The sequence below is a fragment of the Eleutherodactylus coqui genome, chromosome 1 (genome assembly GCF_035609145.1).
Source record: "Eleutherodactylus coqui strain aEleCoq1 chromosome 1, aEleCoq1.hap1, whole genome shotgun sequence".
Taxonomy (NCBI): Eukaryota; Metazoa; Chordata; class Amphibia; order Anura; family Eleutherodactylidae; genus Eleutherodactylus; species Eleutherodactylus coqui.
Genome location: NC_089837.1, coordinates 42984894 through 43009540, shown reverse-complemented (window position 1 = coordinate 43009540; position 24647 = coordinate 42984894). Strand labels below are relative to the sequence as shown.

Sequence of the window (24647 nt, the reverse complement as noted above, 5' to 3'; positions counted from 1 at the left end):
TACCTGTGACCGTGTGCATTACTGTTGTAGTGGCTCACTGTTAGCCAGCTAGGCCTTTCTGTAGCCCAGCGTATATTTTTTTTGGCCTACAGTGTGTGTTACATAACCACTGTGACCCTCCAAGTGCAGGCCAATAATTGCCTAATTTGTTACACCGCTCTGTGCGTCCCTTCAACTTCACGCACAGCGTACGCCCATAGCCGCTGATAGAGGGAAAGACATATTCACGCTATCTAGGCTGTTTGCGGTTTCAAAAAAATTTGAAAAAAAGCTCCTTCTTAGGGCTACCTGTGACTGTGTGCATTTTACTGCATGGCTGCTGGGAGTTGTAGTGGCTCACTCTTAGCCAGCTAGGCCTTTTTGCAGCCTTGCGTATAATTTTTTACGTATTGTAGTGTGCGTAACATAACCGCTGTCAGCCTTCAACTGCACGCCACTAATTACATAATTATTCAGACCGCTCTGTGTCTGCTCTATTGGTAATACACCATGCTGAGGGGTAGGGTTAGGCCTAGAGGACGTGGCCGTGGACGCGGGCGAGGACGCGGAGGTCCAAGTGAGGGTGTGGGCACAGGCCGAGTTCCTGTTCCAGGTGAATCGCAGCCGGCTGATGCGGGATTAGGAGAGAGGCAAGCTTCTGGGGTTCCCAGCTTCATATCACAATTTTTGGGTCCACGTGATAGACCTTTATTAGAAAATGAGTAGTGGGAGCAGGTCCTGTTGTGGATGGCTGAAAATGCATCCAGCAATGTATCGACCACCCAGTCTTCTACGCTGTCCACTGCTGCAGCTCTGAATCCTCTCGCTGCTGCTCCTCCTTCCTCCCAGCCTCCTCACTCTATGAAAATGACACATTCTGATGAGCAGACAGACTCCCAGGAACTGTTCTCGGGCCCCTGCCTTGAGTGGGAAAAACAGTTCCTCACCTGAGGAGTTTGTCGTGACCGATGACCAACCTTTAGAAAGTTCCCGGAGTCCGGGTGATGAGGCTAAGGACTTCAGGCAACTGTCTCAAGAGCTTTTTGTGGGTGAGGAGGATGATGAGACACAGTTGTCTGTCAGTGAGGTAGTAATAAGGGCAGTAAGTCCAAGGGAGGTGCGCACAGAGGATTCGGAGGAAGAGCAGTTGGACGATGAAGTGACTGACCCCACCTGGTTTGCTAAGCCAACTGAGGACAGGTCTTCAGAGGGTGAGGCAAGTGCAGCAGCAGGACAGGTTGGAAGAGGCAGTGGGGTGGCCACGGGTAGACGCAGGGCCAGAGCAAAGAACGACCCAACTGTTTCCCGTGCAGAGGGTTAGGTGTTCAAAGGTGTGGATATTTTTCAGTAAGAGCGCGGACGACTGACGAACAGTGGTGTGCAACCTGTGTGCACCAAGATCAGATAGCGAGCCACCACTACCAGCCTCATCACCACCAGCATGCGCAGACATGATGGCCAAGCACCCCACAAGGTGGAACGAAGGCCATTCACCGCTTCCGGGTCACACCACTGCCTCTTCCCCTGTGCCCCAACCTGCCACACAGATCCAATCCCCCTCTCAGGACACAGGCACGAGTGCCTCCACTGTCCTCCACCGTCCTCCACCCCATCCAGCCATGTCTCTCAGCAAAGCGTTCAGCTGTCACTAACACAAGCGTTGGAGCGAAAGCGCAAATATGCCGCCACGCACTCGCACGCACAAGCTTTAAATGTGCACATTGCCAAATTAATCAGCCTGGAGATGCTGCCGTACAGGCTTGTGGAAACTGAGGCTTTCAAAAACATGATGGCTGCGGCGGTCCCGCGCTACTCTGTCCCTAGTCGCCACTATTTTTCCCGGTGTGCCGTCTCTGCCCTACACCAGCACGTCTCCTGCAACATAAATCATGCCCTCACCAATGCGGTTACTGGGAAGGTCCACTTAACCACAGACACATGGACAAGTACTTGCGGGCAGGGCCACTATATCTCCCTGACGGCACATTGGGTGAATTTGGTGGAGCCTGGGACCGCTCACGTCCTACCCACACCCAGAATAGCGGTTCTTATCTCGGTGCTGGTATCTGCGGCGTTTTATGCCACCTCCTCTAAACTCTCCCCCTCCTCCTCCTCCGCCACCCCTACCTCTCAATTAAGAAGCGTGAGCATGTCGCAAGCAGTCGGTATCGCACGTTGCGGCAGCATGGCGGTGGGCAAGCGTCAGCAGGCCGTGCTGAAACTAATCAGCTTAGGTGACAAGAGGCACATGGCCCCCGAACTGTTGCAGGGTCTTACAGAGCAGACCGACCTCTGGCTTTTGCTGCTGAGCCTCCAACTGGGCATGGTCGTGTGTGACAACAACCTTAACCTGGTGGCGGCTCTGCAGCTCGGCAGCCTCACACACGTGCCATGCCTGGCCCACGTCTTCAATCTGGTGGTTCAGCGGTTTCTGAAAAACTACCCCCACTTGTCTGACCTGCTCGGCAAAGTGCGCCGCATCTGCGCACATTTCCGCAAGTCCACCACGGACGCTGCCACCCTCAGGACCCTGCAACATAGGTTGTTAAGTGGATCTTGGCAGTAACCGCGTTGGTGAGGGAGCGTACAATGTTGCGGGAGACGTGGTCGTGCAGGGCTGGGACGGCACATCGGGAAAAGTAGTGGCGACTGGGAACCGAGTAGCGCTGGGCCGCCGCCGCCATCATGTTTTTGAAAGCCTCCGTTTCCACAAGCCTATACGGCAGCATCTCCAGGCTGATCAATTTGGCTATATGCACGTTTAACTCTTGAGCGTGCGGGTGCGTGGCGGCGTACTTCCGCTTGTGGTCAAACACTTGCGCTAGCGACGGCTGGACGCTGCGCTGAGAGACATTGCTGGATGGGGCCGAGGACAGCGGAGGTGAGGGTGTGGGTGCAGGCCGGAAGACGGTCGTGCCTGTGTCCTGAGAGGGGGGTTGGATCTCAGTGGCAGGTTGGGGCACAGGGGGAGAGGCAGTCGTGCAAACCGGAGGCGGTGAACGGCCTTCGTCCCACCTTGTGGGGTGCTTGGCCATCATATGCCTGCGCATGCTGGTGGTGGTGAGGTTGGTGGTGGTGGCTCCCCGGCTGATCTTGGCGCGACAAAGGTTGCACACCACTGTTCATCGGTCGTCTGCACTCTCAGTGAAAAACTGCCACACCTTAGAACACCTTGGCCTCTGCATGGTGGCTTGGCGCGATGGGGTGCTTTGGGAAACAGCTGGTGGATTATTCGCTCATGCCCTGCCTCTACCCCTGGCCACCCCACTGCCTCTTCCAACCTGTCCTGCGGCTGCAATTGCCTCCCCCTCTGAAGACCTGTCCTCAGTTGGCTTATCACACCATGTGGGGTCAGTCACCTCATCGTCCAGTTGCTCTTCCTCCGAATCCTCAGTGCGATGCTCCCTCGGACTTACTGCCCTTACTACTGCCTCACTGATAGACAACTGTGTCTCATCGTCATCGTCCACCTCACCCACTGAAAGCTGTTGAGACAGTTGCCGGAAGTCCCCAGCCTCATCCCCCGGACCCCGGTAACTTTCCAAAGGTTGGGCATCGGTCACGACAAACTCCTCCGGTGGGAGAGGAACCAGTGCTGCCCAATCTGGGCAGGGGCCCAAGAACAGTTCCTGGGAGTCTGTCTGCTCATCAGAATGTGTCATTTTCATAGAGTGAGGAGGCTGGGAGGAAGGAGGAGCAGCAGGCAGAGGATTCAGAGTTGCAGCTGTGGACTGCGTAGAATACTGGGTGGTCGATAGATTGCTGGATGCACTTTCTGCCATCCACGACAGGACCTGCTCACACTGCTCCGTTTCTAATAAAGGTCTACCGCGTGGACCCAAAAATTGTGATATGAAGCTGGGGACCCCAGAAACTTGCCTCTCTCCTATTCCCGCAGCAGTCGGCTGCGATACACCTGGACCAGGAGCTCGGCCTGTGCCCACACGCTGACTTGGGAGTCCGCGTCCTCGCCCACGTCCACGTCCTCAACATTACTACACACGGTCAGATGTGGCCCTAAGAAGGACCGTTGGGGTTCTTGAACACTAAAATCACACCTAACACTCTCCCTATAGCAGCAGCAGCACTTTCCCTAATCTCTCTCAGCGTGCATCTGTGGCGAGCCGCGGGCGGGGCAGATTTTAATACTCCGGTGACACCTGATCTCCCCAGCCACTCACTGCAGGGGGGTGGTATAGGGCTGGAATGTCACAGGAGGAAGTTGTAATGCCTTCCCTGTCTTTCTATTGGCCAGAAAAGTGCACACATTTCTCAGGGAAGAAAGTGAAAGTAACTCGAACATCGCATGGTGCTCGTCTCGAGTGACGAGCATCTCGGACACCCTAATACTCGAACGAGCATCAAGCTCAGACGAGTATGCTCACTCATCTCTACCCAATTCCCTTTTTGAAAAAAAAATTTCTTTTTTGCATTACTTTTTTTTAATGTTTTTTTTTATCAATGCAGCCATGTGAGGGCTTGTTATTTTAGTTACAAGCGATAGTTTTCATTGGAACCATTTTTGTGTACATTTTTTTCATCACTTTTATTGCATTTTTTTGGGGAGGAAAAATGAACAAGTATGCATTTTGGCTCAGCTTTTGTTTAGTTTTTGTGTTAAATAGTGTTTGCCTTGCAGGAGAAAAAGTGTGTTCAATAGAGATGAGCGAGCACCAAAATGCTCGGGTGCTCGAGTCGAACTTTCCGCGATGCTCGAGGTTTCGTTTCGAGTAACGAACCCCATTGAAGTCAATGGGCGATTCAAGCATTTTTGTATATGACCCATGCTCCGCTAAGGTTTTCATTTGTGAAAATCTTCAAAACCCAAGAAAGTGATTGAAACGACACAGAAACGGATAGGGCAGGCGGGGGGCAACATGCTGGGCTCCATCTCAGGATCCCAGTGTTAGGAGGAAACTTACCAGCAGCGCTGTCGGGTCTCGGCAGCATGCCAGTCTAGCTGCAGGGGTCCAGGCACGATGTTCTTCCTACCAGGTCCGGCGCCGGTTCCCTTAGGGCGGCAGCGCGGCTTTCTGAGCCTTTTCTGTTGTGAGAGGGTGGGTCTTCTTCCTCCACCCACCAGCTTGTCATTGTCTCCGCCCCCTTGCTAGGGATAAAAGGCAGCAGCTGGCTAGGTTCATTGCCAGTGTTTGTTTGTACCTAGTGAGGTTAACTAGGTCTCTCTGGTCCTCTCACCCTTTCTTCAAACCTTGCTTTTATCCTTGCTTCATCCCTTGCTGTAGGTTTTTTCCAGCCTCGAGTTTCTCTCTGTTTTTGTGCTGCTTTTCCCCTTTAGGACCTGAGTTCCCTAGACAGTATAGGGACAGCCGCCCAGTTGTCCCCCTGGGTTTAGCCAGGGCGAGGCAAGTAGGTAGGGTCAGAGGGGTGGGTGGTTTTTAGGGACTCCCAGCCTTCTTCTGTACCCACCTAACACCCAGGTCCCACTATTAAGCCACAATAGCGGCAAGAGTGCCCCCCCCCCTAACAATTCTTACTTCGGACAAACCCTCATTAGCAAGGCACACCTTAGCTAACCACGACACTACCTCCAACTAAACAGAATCACTGCCTGCGGGACACACTGCTGCCTCTTCTCCTGGGTTACATGCTGCCCAACCCCCCCACACGACCCTGTGTCCGCAGCGCACACAAAAGTGTCTCTGCGCAGCCTTCAGCTGCCCTCATGCCACACGCTGCCTGCATAGCCACGCCACCCTCATGTCTATTTATAAGTGCCGTCTGCCATGAGGAGGAACTAGGGGCACACATTGCAGAGGGTTGGCAGCGCCATGCAGTGACCCTCTTTAAAAGGGGCGGGGCGATAGCCCACAATGCTGTACAGAAGCAATGCGAAATCCAATCCTGTGCCACCTCCGTCCGGAGCTGCAAATGTGGGCATAGCAATGGGGAATCCATGTGCCCACACAGTATTCATTCTGTCAAGGTGTCGCATAGCTCAATCGACACCGCAAGGGGAAAGCCATCTGCACTCTGCTCCCTACCCAAGTCAGTCAGTGTCCTTGTGCTAGACAGTTCAAACACCGTGATGGGATCTACGTGGGCACCAACAGCATAGGTGGGTCCTATTCAACCCAAGACCTGAACAATTAATAAATTTGAGCGGCCAAACATGGCAGACTTGCACCGCGCCCACGACATAGGCCTCCGCCCACAGCTTCAGCAATCGTAGGTAGGAAGCGGACTTTCACTGCGCCCAGGACATAGGCCTCTGCACAAACCCTCAGCAATCGTGGGCCTAGAGCAGACTCCAGTGCTAACGTAGCTGTGAACGTCTCATTAGCGCTGTATTGCTCCTGTAGTTTGTCCCAATGCAGTGCCCCAGATAGTAGAGCTAACGTCAGATGAAATACAGGTGGGCTTCGGCCCACACTGCATGCCCCAGTCAGACTGGTTTTTTTTTATAAATAGTCACAGGCAGGTACAACTCCGCAATGGGAATTCCGTGTGCACCCACAGCATGGGTGGCTCCCTGGAACCCACTGGCGGTACATAAATAAATACCAATTGCAGTGCCCTGCTCAGCAGAGCTAATGTCAGATTAAATGCAGGTGGGCTTCGGCCCACACTGCATGCCCCAGTCAGACTGGGGATTTTTATAAGTAGACACTGGCAGGTACAACTCCACTATGGGAGTTGCATGTGCACCCACAGCATGGGTGGGTCCCAAGAAGCCACCGGTGGTACATAAATAAATCCCATTGCAGTGCCCTGGACAGCAGAGCTAACATCAGATAAAATACAGGTGGGCTTCGGCCCACACTGCATGCCCCAGTCAGACTGGGTGTTTTTAATAAATAGACACAGGCAGGTACAACTCCCTTATGTGAAGTCCGTGTGGACCCACAGCATGGGTGGCTCCCTGGAACCCACCAGCGGTACATAAATAAATCCCATTGCAGTGCCCTGCATAGCTGAGCTAACGTCAGAAAATACAGGTGGGCTTCGGCCCACACTGCATGCCCTAGTCAGTCTGGGTTAGTTTTTTGGGGGCCATGTACGTTGAACAACGCGATGGGAACACTTAGTGCAGTCCATAGTATGCACAGACCCCTGTAATACTCCTGTAGCGAAGGTATAAGCTGACCCCACTACCAGTTATGTTGCAGAAGTCTAGGGAGACCCTATTAACACTTCTGTAGTAATAGTATAGACGGACCCCAGTAACATTTCAGTAGCAGCAGTATAGGCCGAGCCCAGTATCAGCTACATTTCAGTAGTAACAGTATCGACAGACACCTGTAACATTTACGTAACAGCAGGATAGGCAAAGCAGCAGATTAACATTTCCGTTGCAGCAGTATAGGGAGAGCACAGTATTTGTAACATTTCAGTAGTAGCAGTATAGACAGGCCCCATTAACATTTCTGTAGAAGCAGTATGGGCAGAGCACGGTATTAGTAACATTTCAGTAGTAGCAGTACAGACAGGCCCCAGTAACATTTCCGTAGAAGCAGTATGGGCAAAGCAGCAGATTAACATTTCCGTTGCAGCAGTATAGGGAGAGCACAGTATTTTTAACATTTCAGTAGTAGCAGTACAGATAGGCCCCAGTAACATCTACGCAGAAGCTGTGAAATATGCAATACTGATACTCCTGAGCTCACACCAGCCACGCAGTGAAATGCGGAGAGTCACAGCTAGTCGTAAGGATTTTCAGGTTTTTTTTTTGGTAATTTTTATGCAATGCAATGCAGGCTATATTGCGCCAATGTGAGTTCCCCGGTATGGGGGTCTGTCACCGTGCGTGCAATTTACAGCAGACACATAGCGGTGTAAAAAATGTTTGAATTTTTATTGGCCTGCAGTTGGAGTGAGACAACGCAAACTGCAGCCAGGAAAAAAATTATTCGGAAGACTGCAAGCACGCCTAGCTGTGCAATAATGAGGTACTATAACTACCAGCAGCAACGGAGTTAAATGCAGACGGTCACAGATAGCCCTAAACAGGTGCTTTTTTGGGGTACTTGTTGACAGGATTCTACAGTAGCACTGTCCCTGCCTCACCAATACTGCCTCTATACTCTGTAGAATTGGCTGCAGACTGAAAGCGCAATATTCTGCAGAGCCCAAGATGAAAGAAACCTTTTGGTGCAAAGCTGCTCCTAGCAGCAACAACTGAAATTTACACGGTAAGATGTGGCCCTAAGAAGGACCGTTGGGGTTCTTCTAGACAGGATACCACACTATCTGTTACGATCGTGTGGGCAACCTAAGCCCGGGAGCCCACACGATCGTACCCAAAATGGGATAGAATGGATGGGATGGATGCAGACAGGTAGCACCAGGGTCACACGGGATTCACACAGGTTTCAGGCAACTGACCCTGTTCTACGCGGGAGGATGGCATGGCCCTACCCAAGCGGGGGATTCGCCCCAATAAAGGGCGGTCCAGCGGTCTTCGGATCTGGGCCCTAGCTGATCCTAGGAGTCACTCCACAGAAGAAGAGACATACACATGCCACATGACAAAGACTGAACAACAGGATACACAGAGCCAGAAAACACAGCATACAGCAGACAAAATATAACCACTAGTAACAGATGATAAGCTGAATATAAATACCAGGTATTGGTAGACATTTTGTACAAAACATGGAAGCTAGCAGGCCACTTCACGGCTCCTTGTTATACCGCTAGTCTCTACACTAACCAGGCGTCCAGCAGAACCGGACAGAGTTCACACATAAAGCTGCAACAGGACAGGACACAGATGGCAGGTCATACAGCAAACTGAAACAAAACTGACAGAATTTAAACGTACAAACGGACATGAACCAGCGAGACCGATCACTCAGCAAAGCTTGCAACAAGACAGAACAGAGCACTGGACACACAGCCAGCTGCATCAGGAACAGGACAGAGTACAAGGCACACAGCCAGACAGACTCCACCCAGAGCTCACATGCGCACAGATGGAACTCACAGCAAGTCTATGTGTCCTCATACCAGGGGAAATAGACAGTCAGCTACACAAGCTGACATAGGGAACCGTGTCAAGTTACACCAACTGACACACAGAACAGACAGTCAACTACTCAAGCTGACATAGGGAACAGTGTCCAGTTACACCAACTGACACACAGAACAGACAGTCAACTACTCATGCTGACATAGGGAACAGTGTCCAGTTACACCAACTGACACCCAGAATAAGACATAAGACCTTTGGAGGCTGCACCTGTACGGGGGGAAGGAAAAGGGGGCTGCATGTACTGCAGACTAGGACTACAGGTGTCCAAACAATCTTGGGGAAGCAGAGAGACAATAGACCTACTTGCAAACACAGATCAGAGTGGGAACAAGCTGAACATGACTGATAACAAGTTACAGGACACAGAAGTAACATGAGTGCTCACCCTAGCCTCCAGCCAGAGACTGACCCGGAGCTGGGTTTAAATGTGAGCACTAGAGATGAGCGAATCTACTCGTTTCGAGTATTTACTCGATTGAGCACTGCAATTTTCGAGTACTTCAGTACTCGGGTGAAAAGATTCGGGGGGCGGCGTGGGGGGTGGCAGCGGGGAACAGGGGGGAGCCCTCTCTCCCTCTCCCCCCCACTCCCCGCTGCAACCCCCCACTCACCCACGGCGCCCCCCGAATCTTTTCGCCCGAGTACGGAAGTACTCGAAAATCGCGGTGCTCGGGCGAAAAAGGGGCATGGCCGAGTAGGCTCGCTCATCTCTAGTGAGCACAGATCCAGGAGATTGGCTAGCAGGAAGTACCACAGCCAGCCAGCTTAATTAACCCTCAACAACCTGACTGTGCTGCTAGGAGTACATAGTACAACAAATGCCAGCAGCACACGTAACAGTACCTCCCCTTTAAAAAAGGGGCCTCTGGACCCTTTAAGCATAACATCAAAAATTATGCAACTCCTCCAAAAGACACAGACGCAGTACAGGACTCATCACTACGGGCCTAGTACTGCTGAACAGGTCACCCAGGATAGGCGTAGCACAGGACTTATCCATACGGGCCTAATGCAAACACACAAACACCTGTGAAGGAGGGGGCAAACGTAACACATAGCGTGCACGTAGCCAGAGGGGAAACATGGCAACCCACTCTACTGACATAACGTGCACAGGACTTATCCATACGGGCCTAGTGCGGACACCAGCCAGTCAGCAGGAGAAGGGAAAAAACTCAGGTACATACCATACAGGGGTCTGCGGCAAATTATGTCCGCTGGGCGCACCACGCCGCAGGACGGACACCAGGACAGGAATGCAAACTGCATAATGCAGGACGGGTAACAGACAGAGCTGGAACTCAGACAAAACAGGGAAACAGACCCTAACATCCGGCTACCAACGGACAAAGGGGTTAGAATACAGATCGGGCGTCCGCCCACCAACGGACGGGTAACTATACAGGAATCAGGCGTCCACAACCAATGGACAGGTGGCTCAGACAGACAAGGCCCTACATCCGCCTACCAATGGATTAAGGGACAGGATACAGATCAGGACGTCTGCCCACCAACAGACAGGTAGAAATACAGGAACAGGAATCAGGCGTCCACAACCAATGGACGGGTGGCTCAGACAGACAAGGCCCTACATCCGCCTACCAACGGACTAGGGGGACAGGATACAGACGGGTAGAAATACAGGAACAGGAATCAGGCGTCCACAACCAATGGACGGGTGGATCAGGCAGACAGGAAACAGAGACTGTCAGAAACAGACACATCTAACAAAACGGAGTTTACATGCATACCAAGAACATAGCAAACATACTCAGAACAGAACAAGAACATAGCAGGATAACATGCGTACAACATACTCAGAACATAACATGGCGTACAACATACAACATAGCAGGATTTCATACTAACATACTCGCATAGCAACATAACATACTACATAGAACATACTAACATATCATACAACAATGCATATAACATAACATATACCAACAGATGTTGCACAACATACTACATAGAACATACTAACAAATCCAACAACATACACACATATGACATACAACATAAGCATAACATAGTGCCCCCCCCTTTCGTAGATGGGGAGGCGTTATGTTACGACCGTGTGGGCAGACTAAGAATGGGAGCCCACACGATTGTACCCAAAAGAGGGTTAGAATGGATGGGATGGATGCAGACAGGTAGCACCAGGGTCACACGGGATTCACACAGGTTTCAGGCAACTGACCCTGTTCTATGCGGGAGGATGGCATGGCCCTACCTAAGCGGGGGATTCGCCTCAATAAAGGGCGGCCCAGCGGTCTTCGGATCTGGGCCCTAGCTGATCCTAGGAGCCACTCCACAGAACAAGAGACACATATGCCACATGACAAAGACTGAACAACAGGATACACAGACCCAGAAAACACAGCATACAGCAGACAAAATGCAACCACTAGTAACAGATGATAAGCTGAATATAAATACCAGGTATTGGTAGACATTTTGTACAAAACATGGAAGCCAGCAGGCCACTTTACGGCTCCTTGTTATACCGCTAGTCCCTACACTAACCAGGAGTCCAGCAGAACCGGACAGAGTTCACACATAAAGCTGCAAAAGGACAGGACACAGATGGCAGGTCATACAGCAAACTGACACAAAACTGACAATTTAAACGTACAAACGGACATGAACCAGCGAGACACAGATCACACAGCAAAGCTTGCAACAAGACAGAACAGAGCACTGGACACACAGCCAGCTGCATCAGGAACAGGACAGAGTACAGGGCACACAGCCAGACAGACTCTACCCAGAGCTCACATGTGCACAGATGGAACTCACAGCAAGTCAATGTGTCCTCATACCAGGGGGAATAGACAGTCAACTACACAAGCTCACATAGGGAACCATGTCAAATTACACCAACTGTCACACAGAACAGACAGTCAACTACTCAAGCTGACATAGGGAACAGTGTCCAGTTACACCAACTGACACCCAGAATAAGACATAAGACCTTTGGAGGCTGCACCTGTACAGGGGGAAGGAAAAGGGGGCTGCATGTACTGCAGACTAGGACTACAGGTGTCCAAACAATCTTGGGGAAGCAGAGAGGCAATAGACCTACTTGCAAACACAGATCAGAGGGGAACAAGCTGAACATGACTGATAACAAGTTACAGGACACAGAAGTAACATAAGTGCTAACCTTGGGAACCCAGCCAGACTGACCAGGAGCTGGGGTTTATATGTGAGCACAGATCCAGGAGATTGGCTAGCAGGAAGTACCACACCCAGCCAGATCAATTAACCCTCAACCACCTGACTGTGCTGCTAGGAGTACATAGTACAACAGATCCCAGCAGCACATGTAACACTATCACTGTCCCTGCCTCACCAATACTTCCCCCATACTCTGTAGAATTGGCTGCAGACTGAGAGCGCAATAGTCTGCAGAGCCCAAGATGAAAGAAAAAAATTGGTGCAAAGCTGTTCCTAGCAGCAACAACTGTAATTCACACGGTAAGATGTGGCCCTAAGAAGGACCGTTGGGGTTCTTCTAGACAGGATACCACACTATCTGTTACGATCGTGTGGGCAACCTAAGCCCGGGAGCCCACACGATCGTACCCACTTCTACACTACCCACTGTCCCTGCCTGACCAATACTGCCCCTATACTACGTAGTACAGACTGCAGCCTGAGAACGCTATAGCCTGTACGTCTGATATAAAAAAAAAAACATATTGTGCAAAACTGCTCCCAGCAGCCACAACAGTAGTGCACTAGGTGAGCTATGGCCCTAAGAAGGACCGTTGGGGTTCTTGCAGATGCTAACACTCTCCCTATAGCAGCAGCAGCACTGTCCCTAATCTCTGCCAGCGTGTTTCTGAGGCGAGCAGCGGGTGGGGCTGCCCTATATACTCTGCGGTCAGTTGATCTCACCAGCCACTCACTGCAGGAGGGTGGGATAAAGCTGGAACGTCACAGGAGGAAGTTGTAATGCATTCCCGGCATTTCTATTGGCCAGAAAATGGCGCAAATTCTTCAGGGAAGGAAATGGAATTGACTTGAACACCGTGTGGTGCTCGTCACGAGTAACGAGCATCTCGAACACCCTAATACTCGAACGAGTATCAAGCTCATCTCTAGTGTTCAACTTATTGTACAGGATATTATGTAACAACACCAAACATTTTTTTTAACAAAAAGTTGGAAAGTGTGCAAAAAACCTTCTTTACTTTTTCTCTTTACAATTGGTTTTTTGACAATTTTTATGTCCCATGAACCTGCGATGCTATGATTGCTTTGATAATACACTGCAGTACTTCTGCACTGCAATTAGTTTGGTTGGCCTTCTTGAACTCCTTCAGGGGTTTTTCCTTTTTCCTGAAAAAAAAACATGAGTATTCGGTCATAAGAGAACTTGTCTGCACATGGGTTACACTCTAGGTCCCTCCAGCAGAAAATCCTGTTAACGAGGAGAGAAGGCCATCGTCTTTGGACAAAATCTTAAATTGTCCATCCAAATGGGCTAGTGAGTCTGGTTGGGGAGCACAAGCGACAGATGGGGAACAGTAAGGTTCCTGTGCAGCTCTAAATGTCTGCTCTAAATCCTAGAGCTATACATAGCTCAAAACATTTTGGGAAATGTTGCTTCCAACTGAAGATATAATTCGTGGGAAACACATAAAAAATATCAGAGGATCGCGGAGTTTCTCCCATTGTTTTTAATCGTTTGGCTGTTGCCGCTGACCCCTTTGAAAGCAATGGGGCTTCGATGCGAGATCATGCAGCCAGATAGATGATGCTGCGATTTGTTTCCCGCTTAGCATTGTGGTGCCATGTGGGAAAACATTACTCATGTGTATGAAGCTATTCAAAAGAGTAGGGTTCATATTTGTGCATCTCGCAAGGCAGAAATCTCACGTGATTTTATCGCCTGTGTGAAGCCATTGGGAGCAGCATGTAGTGTCTTAGACTATGAATACTTATATACAGGTAGTGAGGGTAGTGGTTCATCCATCTTTGTTTGCCTGGGTCTGGAGAGTCACTTTAATGACTATTGCAGTCTTAGAATTATTTATCCTTTCATCACGGGCAGTGGTGAGTTCTACCATGGGAGGTGGTGAGTTCTCCTTCAATGGAAGTGTTCAAACAAAAGCTGGACAGACATCTGTCTGGGATGATTTAGTGATCCTGCTTTGAGCAGGGGGTTGGACCCGATGACCCTGGAGGTCCCTTCCAACTCTACCATTCTATGATTCCACGATTAGCCCAGAACAATGGGTACTGTGATTTGCCAGTCCTATAGGGTACAGTTAGCAACCTCACAAGCCCTGGTGAGGTGCTGAGCCCAGTTTTGTGATATCAACATAAGCTCTGCTGGGTCTTCTGCTCCAATATCCCACAGAAGCTACAGAATGCTGCACTGAGCTGTAAAGCATGGGTGTGGGACCTCCTGCATTGACCCACAGGACATGGGTGTGGAGCCTGCTGCCCTTACCTGCGGCACTGGGGCGTTGGGGCCTCCTGCCCCGACCCGCGGCACAGGGGCGTTGGGGCCTCGTGCCCCGAACCGCGGCACAGGGGCGTTGGGGCCTCGTGCCCCGACCCGCGGCACAGGGGCGTTGGGGCCTCGTGCCCGACCCGCGGCACAGGGGCGTTGGGGCCTCGTGCACTGAATGTGGATATGATTTCTGCTGGAGTTGCTTGTCTGTTTGTACGGACAATTCTAGCCAGATGCTGCCAGTCACTATCATTAAGCACCTGTAGGTAGTCACTGTGCTGTCCACTGTGAGTGGTAGTGCCTTCTATGATGTATTGCCAGTACGCATGTGATCGAGGAAGGCTAAATGCCCACACAAGTTTGAAAATGGAACATCCCACCAGTCTGACACCCACTATTGTGTCTTGTTTGAACTCCGATAACGTCGTCTTGCCATGAGCATGCTGGCCCTTGTTTATCCTCACTTGCAAGATAACACCTCACAACTTATATAAGCCATCCCTTGAAGTTTCGCCACTTTATCAATTTACATACCGCTATCCCAGGATTTTGGCACATCGGTGTATCAACTAATGTTTATTGCTGTGGCAGAAGCTGGAGGAGCCGGAGGTGTGAGTACTTGGTGTGGTACACTTAGAAGACACTGGACAGCCGTCTGATCTCATAGTATGGGGTCACTAAGTATCCCAGCACTTTTGTCATGTCGGTGTAATACACAAAAACACTTCAGACAGTTATATAGTTGGGATACAATATGGCCAAACAGCGAGTAGTAATACTCCAATGGCGTCCTGTTGTGTTGGCACTAACCACGGATGTATGGGACGGGGGCGATAGTAACAACTGCAACACCTACAAGTCGGAAAGGGGAATCCCCGTGGCTGAACATCTCCGTCTCTGGTCACGGACTGGTATCAGTGGTACTCATATACTGAAAGCACTCTCTAGCTCCATGTACCCCTGAGAACGCTGGTCGTCTGGTGACAGGTCGGGGGCGCTCTAGTGCTAGGCTTTAGCTTCAGATCTCTGCTGTAGGTATTTATCTCTTCACTACTGATTGTGGTGCTTTCAGTATATTAGTACCACTGATACCAGTCAGTGACTAGTGTTATATATGCACTAGTTCACATGGTCATACTGGTTTCTATGACTCAGTGTGCATGAGCCATTATGCTGTAGGCGGTGGAGTGAGCGCCGGCTCTACCAGTCCCAATTAAGTGTATATACACCCAATGTGAGGCAGGGAGTCTATATGTTCAGTCCGTATAATCATTGTTTTCTGCTGCTGCAGCATAATCTGTTCTTTTTCTATCGTTTTGAGGTGAAATTTTATATGTGATTAATAAAAGTGTACTTTTAAGGGGATCCATTCAGGTTTGTTGCTTCTGGCAAATATATTGATTTTGGAACAAATCCACAAAGTCTTCAATTTCTTCTCCTTTATACATAACACAGAAGCTCCATGCTGTGTGTTCACATGACATATCGCCACTACTTATCATCTGCACACTGAGCTCCACCCCTTATATACTGATCACATGACGGTGACATCATCACAGCTCCTTCTGTCACCACTCCTCAATGCTGAACTCCGCCCCTTATATACTGATCACATGATGGTGACATCATCACAGCTCCTTCAGTCACCACTCCTCACTGCTGAACTCCGCCCCTTATATACTGATCACATGACTGTGACATCATCACAGTGTAGCAGGTCCTGGTCCCTGCTGTTATCAGCCAGCGGATACATATACGGCACATGGTCACTGATATCAGCTACATTCACACCAGTCAGTTGCTGCATTATACAATAGTACCAGACCTCTGCGTGTGACTCCGGCCGGCAGGTAAGAGACGCTGGAAGGGTTCTGCAATGTTGTTGTGTTTTTCTTGTGTCATTTCTGTACTTGTGTAATGACGAGAGCTTAGCCCTCTGCAAGGACTTGTGTAGCACAAAGGGTTAACGGGGTTGTACTATAAGGCCATTTGCACACGGGCGGAAATTCTGCTGCGGGATTTCCGCCCGTGCACGCCTGCATAGGATTGCATTAAAAAACGCAATCCTAGGCAGATGACCGCGGTTTGTCCGCATGAAATCGCACGCAGAAAACAAATCTCGGCATGCTCTATTTCCGTGTGGGTCTTGCAGAGGCCCGCACAGAAATGTCACCCCCAGCTCCACTCTGCGCATGTGTCGGCTAGCCGGCCCATCAAAGAGTCAGAGCCGCGGGATAGGTGAGCACCGCACTGGTCCCTGCAGGGGCTCTCGCAGCGGGATCTGACCCGGCCGTCTGCAGGCGGCCTAACTGAACGAATAGTCACATGAGCAATTTTCCTCGGAACGCATAGTTTTTAATAGCGGCCGGAAGACGCATCGCACGCGTACAATGTGGGGTCTCCCACTGAAAACAATGGGAAACACTCACAGATGTGAGCAGCACCGGAGGATCGCAACCTCACGGACGTGATAGGAGGCATTGCTGACAGAAAAACGCCTTGCATCCGCCAGCACATTGCACGGGTGTGAGCGTGATATTGGGACGGGTTTCACTGCTTGATATTCTGCTCGGCCGTGTGTAGGTTTGGCGCGCCAGAATGGGGGGTTGTGGTGATGGCGGTCACTCTTCTATCCACCAAAATGACAGCCGACAGAATGTTTGGCATGAGACTTTATAATGGGCTCCAGTAGGGAATGATGGTAGCTGTTGTCGTGACGCCAGTTCATAGCCCGGCCTGACCCGCTATGAGCAAAGTTTTTGTGAGGGGATTTGGGGGGTTGCAGATCCTTCCCCTGGAGGGTGGTGTAGTACTCAGTGCCATGCAGGGGGGGGGGGGGGGGTTAAGGGAACAGGTAACATATAACTCAGTTATTGCTGATTCTCAGTGACTTTAGGCCATTGGCCGGCGGCGGGGGTCCTCTCTGGAGTTGGAGGATTGGGGAACTGTCTGCTTTCTTTAAATAAATAAATAATTTTCTCCTCTATTCACAACTCTGTCTCTATCCTTCTTTCTATATTCAGTGAAGGACATCACTGAATGGCTGTGATTGGCTCATCAAGTGGCGGCTGTGATTGGCTGCTGGTGCTCGATTAGCCAATCACAGCGCTCACTTTGCTGGAGGTGGGGTATTCAAAGCCCCATCACCAGCAGAAGCTGAGATGGCAGATGAGGAGGACTCTGCAGTTTGCCGCAGCGCCGCTGTTGACCATCAGGACGCTGTGGACCAGGTGCGGATTTTTTGGGGGGGGGGGGGGGGGTGATAGCTAGGTCTTATTTTTAGGGAGGCCTTATATTTCAAGCCTCCCCCAAAACCTGGTAGGTCTTACTATCGGGGTTAGGACCTATTTTTCGGGAAGCACGGTAGCAGTAGTATTCCCCCCCAAAAGCCATCTACAGTGACATGGGTCAGGTTGTAATGAGTCGGGTCATCTTTGTCTCCTCGACTGTTGCCTAAACTCCCATGAAAGTGAATGGAGAGAGCCAAGTATACCCTCTTCTCCATTCATAATCTGCCTGGAAGTGGTGGCCGCCTCACCAAACAGGTAGGGGACCCCAACTCTTCAAATTGGTATGGGTCTTGGAGGTGGCACCTACTATGGCTATATCATATACACTTGTGTTGGGGATACCCCTTTAATCCATGAGGTTGAAGGCTTTGAGACCCTGCTGCTCTTAATACTCATTAAATGAGGTTATGTATATCTTGCATGATGATGTTCCCCGTATGATTTAGAGTCTTTATTCTTAAAGCCGGCAGTTCTGGAACCCTCCAGTTGATCAATTTTTCTGATGTTCTTATCCAAAACAGTTCTTCATGATTCACTGAGAATGGACAAAGACAGCAATGAGATTACCAAGAGAATATTAAACTTCACCTTGGAAATAATCTACCTGCTGACCGGAGAGGTAAACCTTAGAATATTGTTATGTTCTTTATTCTATTATGTAACAAGTCAGACTAGGACAAGGGAAAATCCATTCTAGGAAGTAATAGGAACAATCCAGTGTCCTGTATAACGGCTTCCAGACCTTCCAAGTGAGGGAGAACTAAAGAACTGAACAGCAGAGAATGTGAAGATCGGCCCCCAATATGGTCAGTTCTGTATGGTGGTAACCAAGGAGCTAATAGTAATGTTGTAGGAGCAATGAGATTGGTAAGTAGGCTCCTTGTAATGAGGAGGAACCAACCAACAGCCAGGAACCAGCAGGATCACCTGGCCGGAGGTCAGCCTGATCCAGCTAAAATTAATTGTATATCCTTTAGATTGGAGATTAACAACTTTTATTACAGATGTGTTTCATAAATCTCTGTTAAAAACTATATCAATCCAGGGAATGGCTCTACCCCTCCTGTCCCAGTGATGGTTGATGGGGATCTTTAATTTGGGGTCAGCCACATTGTGGACTCGTCACACAATCGTCGAGTGAGGAATTCATTACAGTACATCGTGCATTAGCATGGTTGCGGGCCAGAAGAACGACATGGGTTTCGGCCACAGATGTCTATACGAAACGGCTAGTTATGAATTTTCATAGACCTAATCCAAATGGACCTGGTCCTAAGTGTCCTGAGGCCCTTTCTAGCAGAGGAGGTACTGTTGCTGTAGGTTTTGAATTTCGTTCAGAGGTCTGGTTTACGTTGAAAATATCAGGACGGGACATTCGCATATATGGAAAGTTCCCCTCCATCTGTTATTTCCCATGATACCTGTGCTGGTTTATGTTTCCACTGCGTAAACATAGCCCAGGGACTGTTCAGGGGACCGGTTTCAGTACATCCTGGTCTGATATGACACTGTGGAGAATTGCAAGTTTTTCAACGTTATTTAAAGTTGAGCTTACATTGTCACTTTAATAAAAAATACCTTGACAACGTTGTGACTACAGAGCATGGCATAGGAGGCTCTGTATGTTGTGAGGCGAGGCTGTACATGCCTATGGGGGTCTTAAGTAGTGTCTTCCTGTTCATAGAGTGGTTGTCCTGACAAGGATGAAACGTGACAGTGGCACAGTCTACAAGATGTGGAGGAGTTCAACTGGTGCTTCTGACTGTGAAAATAGCGTTGCTAAGGAGGACATTGCCGTTAGGGAATAAGAATGTGCAAATATAATTGGCATAGTGGCATTATATCTTCAGAGTGTGGAGCCATTGCTGATGAAAGCCTGAGTTCCACCCAATGAATAATGCATGGGGAGTGTGATTACTAGAGATTATATAGAGCTGAGCCAGTATTGAGTGCCATTGCCATATGCTGCTTCCATCAGTTGGCCAGCTTGAAGTCTGATGACACCTTGTCAGTTCTTTGCTTAAGACCTTTCACCATTTTTGAAACCCATCTGTGGACTTGGTCTATTTTATCAAGGTATTTTAGTAGATGAGTTCTCCAGAACTGAACCCAGTATTCCAGATGTGGTCTCACTAGACCTCTATACAGCGGGATCCCAATCTCTCGCTTTCTACTGATGGATGAATACTTGGTTCAGTTCTCTACATGTCTCTCTCTCCATACACAGGATTACACAATAGTGAAGAAGACATCGGGTGACAGTACGACTCCCAACAGCCATCTCCATGAGTCAGGAGGATGGAGCAGGAGCCAGAGCCCCATCACAGAGGCTCCTCCTCACTTACCGATACATGAGCAGAAGATCCTAGAACTCACCAACAAGATCACTGAGCTGCTGACTGGAGAGGTGACACTGTTGGGAATGCTGGGTAATAGTACAGTAACAGCACTAGAGGTGTCTGGGTAATGACAGTATCATTGTGTTGTCAGGTTGCAATAAGGTGTCAGGATATCGCTGTCTATTTCTCCATGGAGGAGTGGGAGTATTTAGAAGGACACAAGGATCTGTACAAGGACGTCAAGATGGAGAACCACCAGCCTCCGATATCACAAGGTAAGAAGAGAGTTACATATGTAGTGGAGAAAACAAAAAAATAATTATATTTGTCATATTTTTTTTCAGACTATTAGATGCACTTTTTATCAGAACAAAATGCTGTCAACGGTTTGTGTCTAAGGGGGCTTTTACACGGAACAATTATCATTAAGTTTATATCTGGGTGGTGCGAAACAATCATTCAGTGTAAACGCTGCCAGTGAATGAACGAAGAATGACAATTGGTTCGCTTGTCGTTCAGTTTCTGTAGGTATAAAAATCAACTACCGATCGGCCCGTGTAATCGGACAATCATTCATCTATGAATGACTGCCTGTCTGCTATGAATGGTGGCCGGAGGCGATCCCCCAACCTGCTCCACCTCCATTCACTAAGGCTACCTACACACGGCCGAATGTGATATCTGGGCGTGACACTCAGCCCAATATCGCGCTCAGGCATATGCAATGTGCTGGTGGATGCAAAGCAGCTTCTGGGAATCAGCGATCCCCTGGCGAGTCTTCTAGCCGCGGCGGGGGATCGTCAACTGTTTCCTATTGAAATCAATGGGCAATGCGATTTATGAATATGACTCCATTCAAATGAACGGGGTTCGTATTCATGCAAGATTTATGCGTCTCGCAATGCAGAAATCTTGTGTGATTTTCTCGGTTGTGTGAAAACAGCCTAAGTAATTATCACTTCTGTTTTAAAAGGACAGAAGCCGTAATCTTCAAGACGACTTTGGGACACTTAAGTGGACAACAATCATTCCGTGTAAAAGGACCCTAGAAGCCCCCCCATACACATTAGACTTTAGTTGTCCAAAAGCTGCTATTAATGGTGGGTTTGGCAGCTGGACAAGTCTCTAACGTGTCTGGGGTGGCTCAACTTTCCTTTGGCAGAGGATATTGGAGAAGAGAAGAAGCAGGGATGTTAACTTTCATAGCCCGATCCTCCTGCTCGCCGGGAGATAAGAAGGCATCAGAGAACTAAGCCAAAATAACATACACAAGTAGTTGTTTCAGGCTACTTGCCCCTCATCAGTGTATAGTAGATTTCTGGCTTGACTAGTGAGAAGCCAATAGATGTGGGTCGGGAACGCTATCTTTTCTCCTTAAGTAGAGCACTTACTACACACTGATAAGGGGCAAACACCCTGAAACAGCTGTCTGTGTATGTTGTCCTGGCTTGTTTTTCAACTCCCAGTCATTGTTACAAGGCTTTTATAAAGAGTCTAACAATGACTTGCAGGAAAGCTGCCTTCCAATAGGTGGCACTACAGAGGTATTGTTTAGAGATGAGTGAGCACCAAAATGCTCGGGTGCTCGTTACTCGAGACGAACTTTTCGCGATGCTCGAGGGTTTGTTTCGAGTAACGAACCCCATTGAAGTCAATGGACGACCCGAACATTTTTGTATATCGCCGATGCTTGCTAAGGTTTTCGTTTGTGAAAATCTGGGCAATTCAAGAAAGTGATGGGAACGACACAGCAACGGATAGGGCAGGCGAGGGGCTACATGTTGGGCTGCATCTCAAGTTCCCAGGTCCCCCCCCCCCCCCCCCCCACGACCCAGTGTCCACAGCGCACACCAAACTGTCCCTGCCCAGCCTTCAGCTGCCCTCATGCCACGCCACCCTCATGTCTATTTATAAGTGCGTCTGCCACAGGAAAAGCAGGCACACACTGCAGAGGGTTGGCACGGCTAGCAGCGACCCTCTTTAAAAGGGGCGGGGCAATAGTCCACAATGCTGTACAGAACCAATGAGAAATCCAATCCTGTGCCACCTCCATCTGGAGCTGCACACATGGGCATAGCAATGGGAAACCTATGTGCCACGCACTATTCATTCTGTCAAGGTGTCTGTGCCAGGAAGCCACTGGCGGTACGTAAATATATCCCATTGCATTGCCCATCACAGCTGAGGTAATGTCATGTTTAATGCAGGTGGGCTTCGGCCCACACTGCATGCCCCAGTCAGACTGGGGTTCTTTAGAAGTGGACACAGATGCATTTACAACTCCCTGTGGACCCACAGCATGGGTGGCTCCCTGGAACCCACCGGCGGTACATAAATACATCCCATTGCAGTGCCCAACACAGCTGATGTAACGTCAGCTGTAATGCAGGTGGGCTAAAAATTAATTTGATTACACTGTAGGCGAGGGCCCCAAAAAATTGGTGTACCAACAGTACTAATGTACCTGAGAAAAATTGCCCATGCCCAACCAAGAGGGCAGGTGAAACCCATTAATTGCTTTAGTTAATGTGGCTTAATTGGTAACTAGGCCTGGAGGCAGCCCAGTTAAAATAAAAATTGGTTGAGGTGAAAGTTTCAACGCTTTAATGAGCATTGAAACGTCTAAAAATTGTTTAGAAAAATTATATGACTGAGCCTTGTGGGCCTCAGAAAAATTGCCCGTTCGGCGTGATTATGTGAGGTTTCAGGAGGAGGAGGAGGAATATTATACACAGATTGATGAAGCAAAAAGGTCCCCTATTTTGATGGGGATAGAGAACGATGCTTCCATCCGCAGGTGCAGCCTACGTATTGCTTAGGTATCGCTGCTGTCCGCTGGTGGAGAAGAGAAGTCTGGGGAAATCCAGGCTTTGTTCAACTTGATGAGTGTAAGCCTGTCGGCACTGTCGGTTGACAGGCGGGTACGCTTATCTGTGATGATTCCCCCAGCCGCACTAAACACCCTCTCTGACAAGACGCTAGCCGCAGGACAAGCAAGCACCTCCAGGGCATATAGCGCGAGTTCAGGCCACGTGTCCAGCTTCGACACCCAGTAGTTGTAGGGGGCAGAGGCGTCACGGAGGACGGTCGTGCGATCGGCTACGTACTCCCTCACCATCCTTTTACAGTGCTCCCGCCGACTCAGCCGTGACTGGGGAGCGGTGACACAGTCTTGCTGGGGAGCCAGAAAGCTGTCAAGGGCCTTAGAGAGTGTTGCCCTGCCTGTGCTGTACATGCTGCCTGATCTCCGCGCCTCCCCTGCTACCTGGCCCTCGGAACTGCGCCTTCGGCCACTAGCGCTGTCGTATGGGAATTTTACCATCAGTTTGTCCGCCAGGGTCCTGTGGTATAGCATCACTCTTGAACCCCTTTCCTCTTCGGGTATGAGAGTGGAAAGGTTCTCCTTATACCGTGGGTCGAGCAGTGTGTACACCCAGTAATCCATAGTGGCCAGAATGCGTGTAACACGAGGGTCACGAGAAAGGCATCCAAACATGGTCAGCCATGTGTGCCAGGGTACCTGTACGCAACACATGGCTGTCCTCACTAGGAAGATCACTTTCAGGATCCTCCTCCTCCTCCTCAGGCCATACACGCTGAAAGGATGACAGGCAAGCAGCATGTGTACCCTCAGCAGTGGGCCAAGCTGTCTCTTCCCCCTCCTTCTCATCTTCCTCCTCCTCCTCACCGCACTGAGATATAGACAGGAGGGTGCTCTGACTATCCAGCGACATACTGTCTTCCCCCGGCTCTGTTTCCGAGCGCAAAGCGTCTGCCTTTATGCTTTGCAGGGAACTTCTCAAGAGGCATAGCAGAGGAATGCTGACGCTAATGATTGCAGCATCGCCCCTCACCACCTGGGTAGACTCCTCAAACTTTCCAAGGACCTGGCAGATGTCTGCCAACCAGGCCCACTCTTCTGAAAAGAATTGAGGAGGCTGACTCCCACTGCGCCGCCCATGTTGGAGTTGGTATTCCACTATAGCTCTACGCTGCTCATAGAGCCTGGCCAACATGTGGAGCGTAGAGTTCCACCGTGTGGGCACGTCGCACAGCAGTCGGTGCACTGGCAGATTAAACCGATCTTGCAGGGTGGCAGCGTCCGTGTGGGACTTGCGGAAATGTGCGCAGAGCCGGCGCACCTTTCCGAGCAGGTCTGACAAGCGTGGGTAGCTTTTCAGAAAGCGCTGAACCACCAAATTAAAGACGTCGGCCAGGCATGGCACGTGCGTGAGGCTGCCGAGCTGCAGAGCCGCCACCAGGTTACGGCCGTTGTCACACACGACCATGCCCGCTTGGAGGCTCAGCGGCGCAAGCCAGCGGTCGGTCTGCTCTGTCAGACCCTGCAGCAGTTCGTGGGCCGTGTGGCTCTTCTCTCCTAAGCTGAGTAGTTTCAGCACGGCCTGCTGACGCTTGCCCACCGCTGTGCTGCCACGCCGCGCGACACCGACTGCTGGCGACGTGCTGCTGCTGACACATCTTGATTGTGAGACAGAGGTTGCGTTGGAGGGGGAGGAGGAGGGTGCTTTAGTGGAGGAAGCATACACCGCTGCAGATACCAGCACCGAGCTGGGGCC

The 24647-nt window shown here is 50.0% G+C and overlaps 1 protein-coding gene across 1 annotated transcript in view; it reads left to right on the top strand.

Moving 5' to 3' along the window:
* The first annotated feature begins 16139 nt into the window (after nt 1-16139).
* Nucleotides 16140-24647, top strand: part of LOC136616003 (zinc finger protein 850-like) — a 134465-nt gene continuing 125957 nt past the window's right edge. The window contains exons 1-4 of the mRNA XM_066594195.1: nt 16140-16291; nt 18253-18350; nt 19959-20138; nt 20222-20345. Of these exons, the coding sequence (XP_066450292.1) occupies nt 18273-18350; nt 19959-20138; nt 20222-20345 (382 nt within the window). The 5' untranslated portion in view covers nt 16140-16291; nt 18253-18272. The remainder of the gene's footprint in view (nt 16292-18252; nt 18351-19958; nt 20139-20221; nt 20346-24647) is intronic.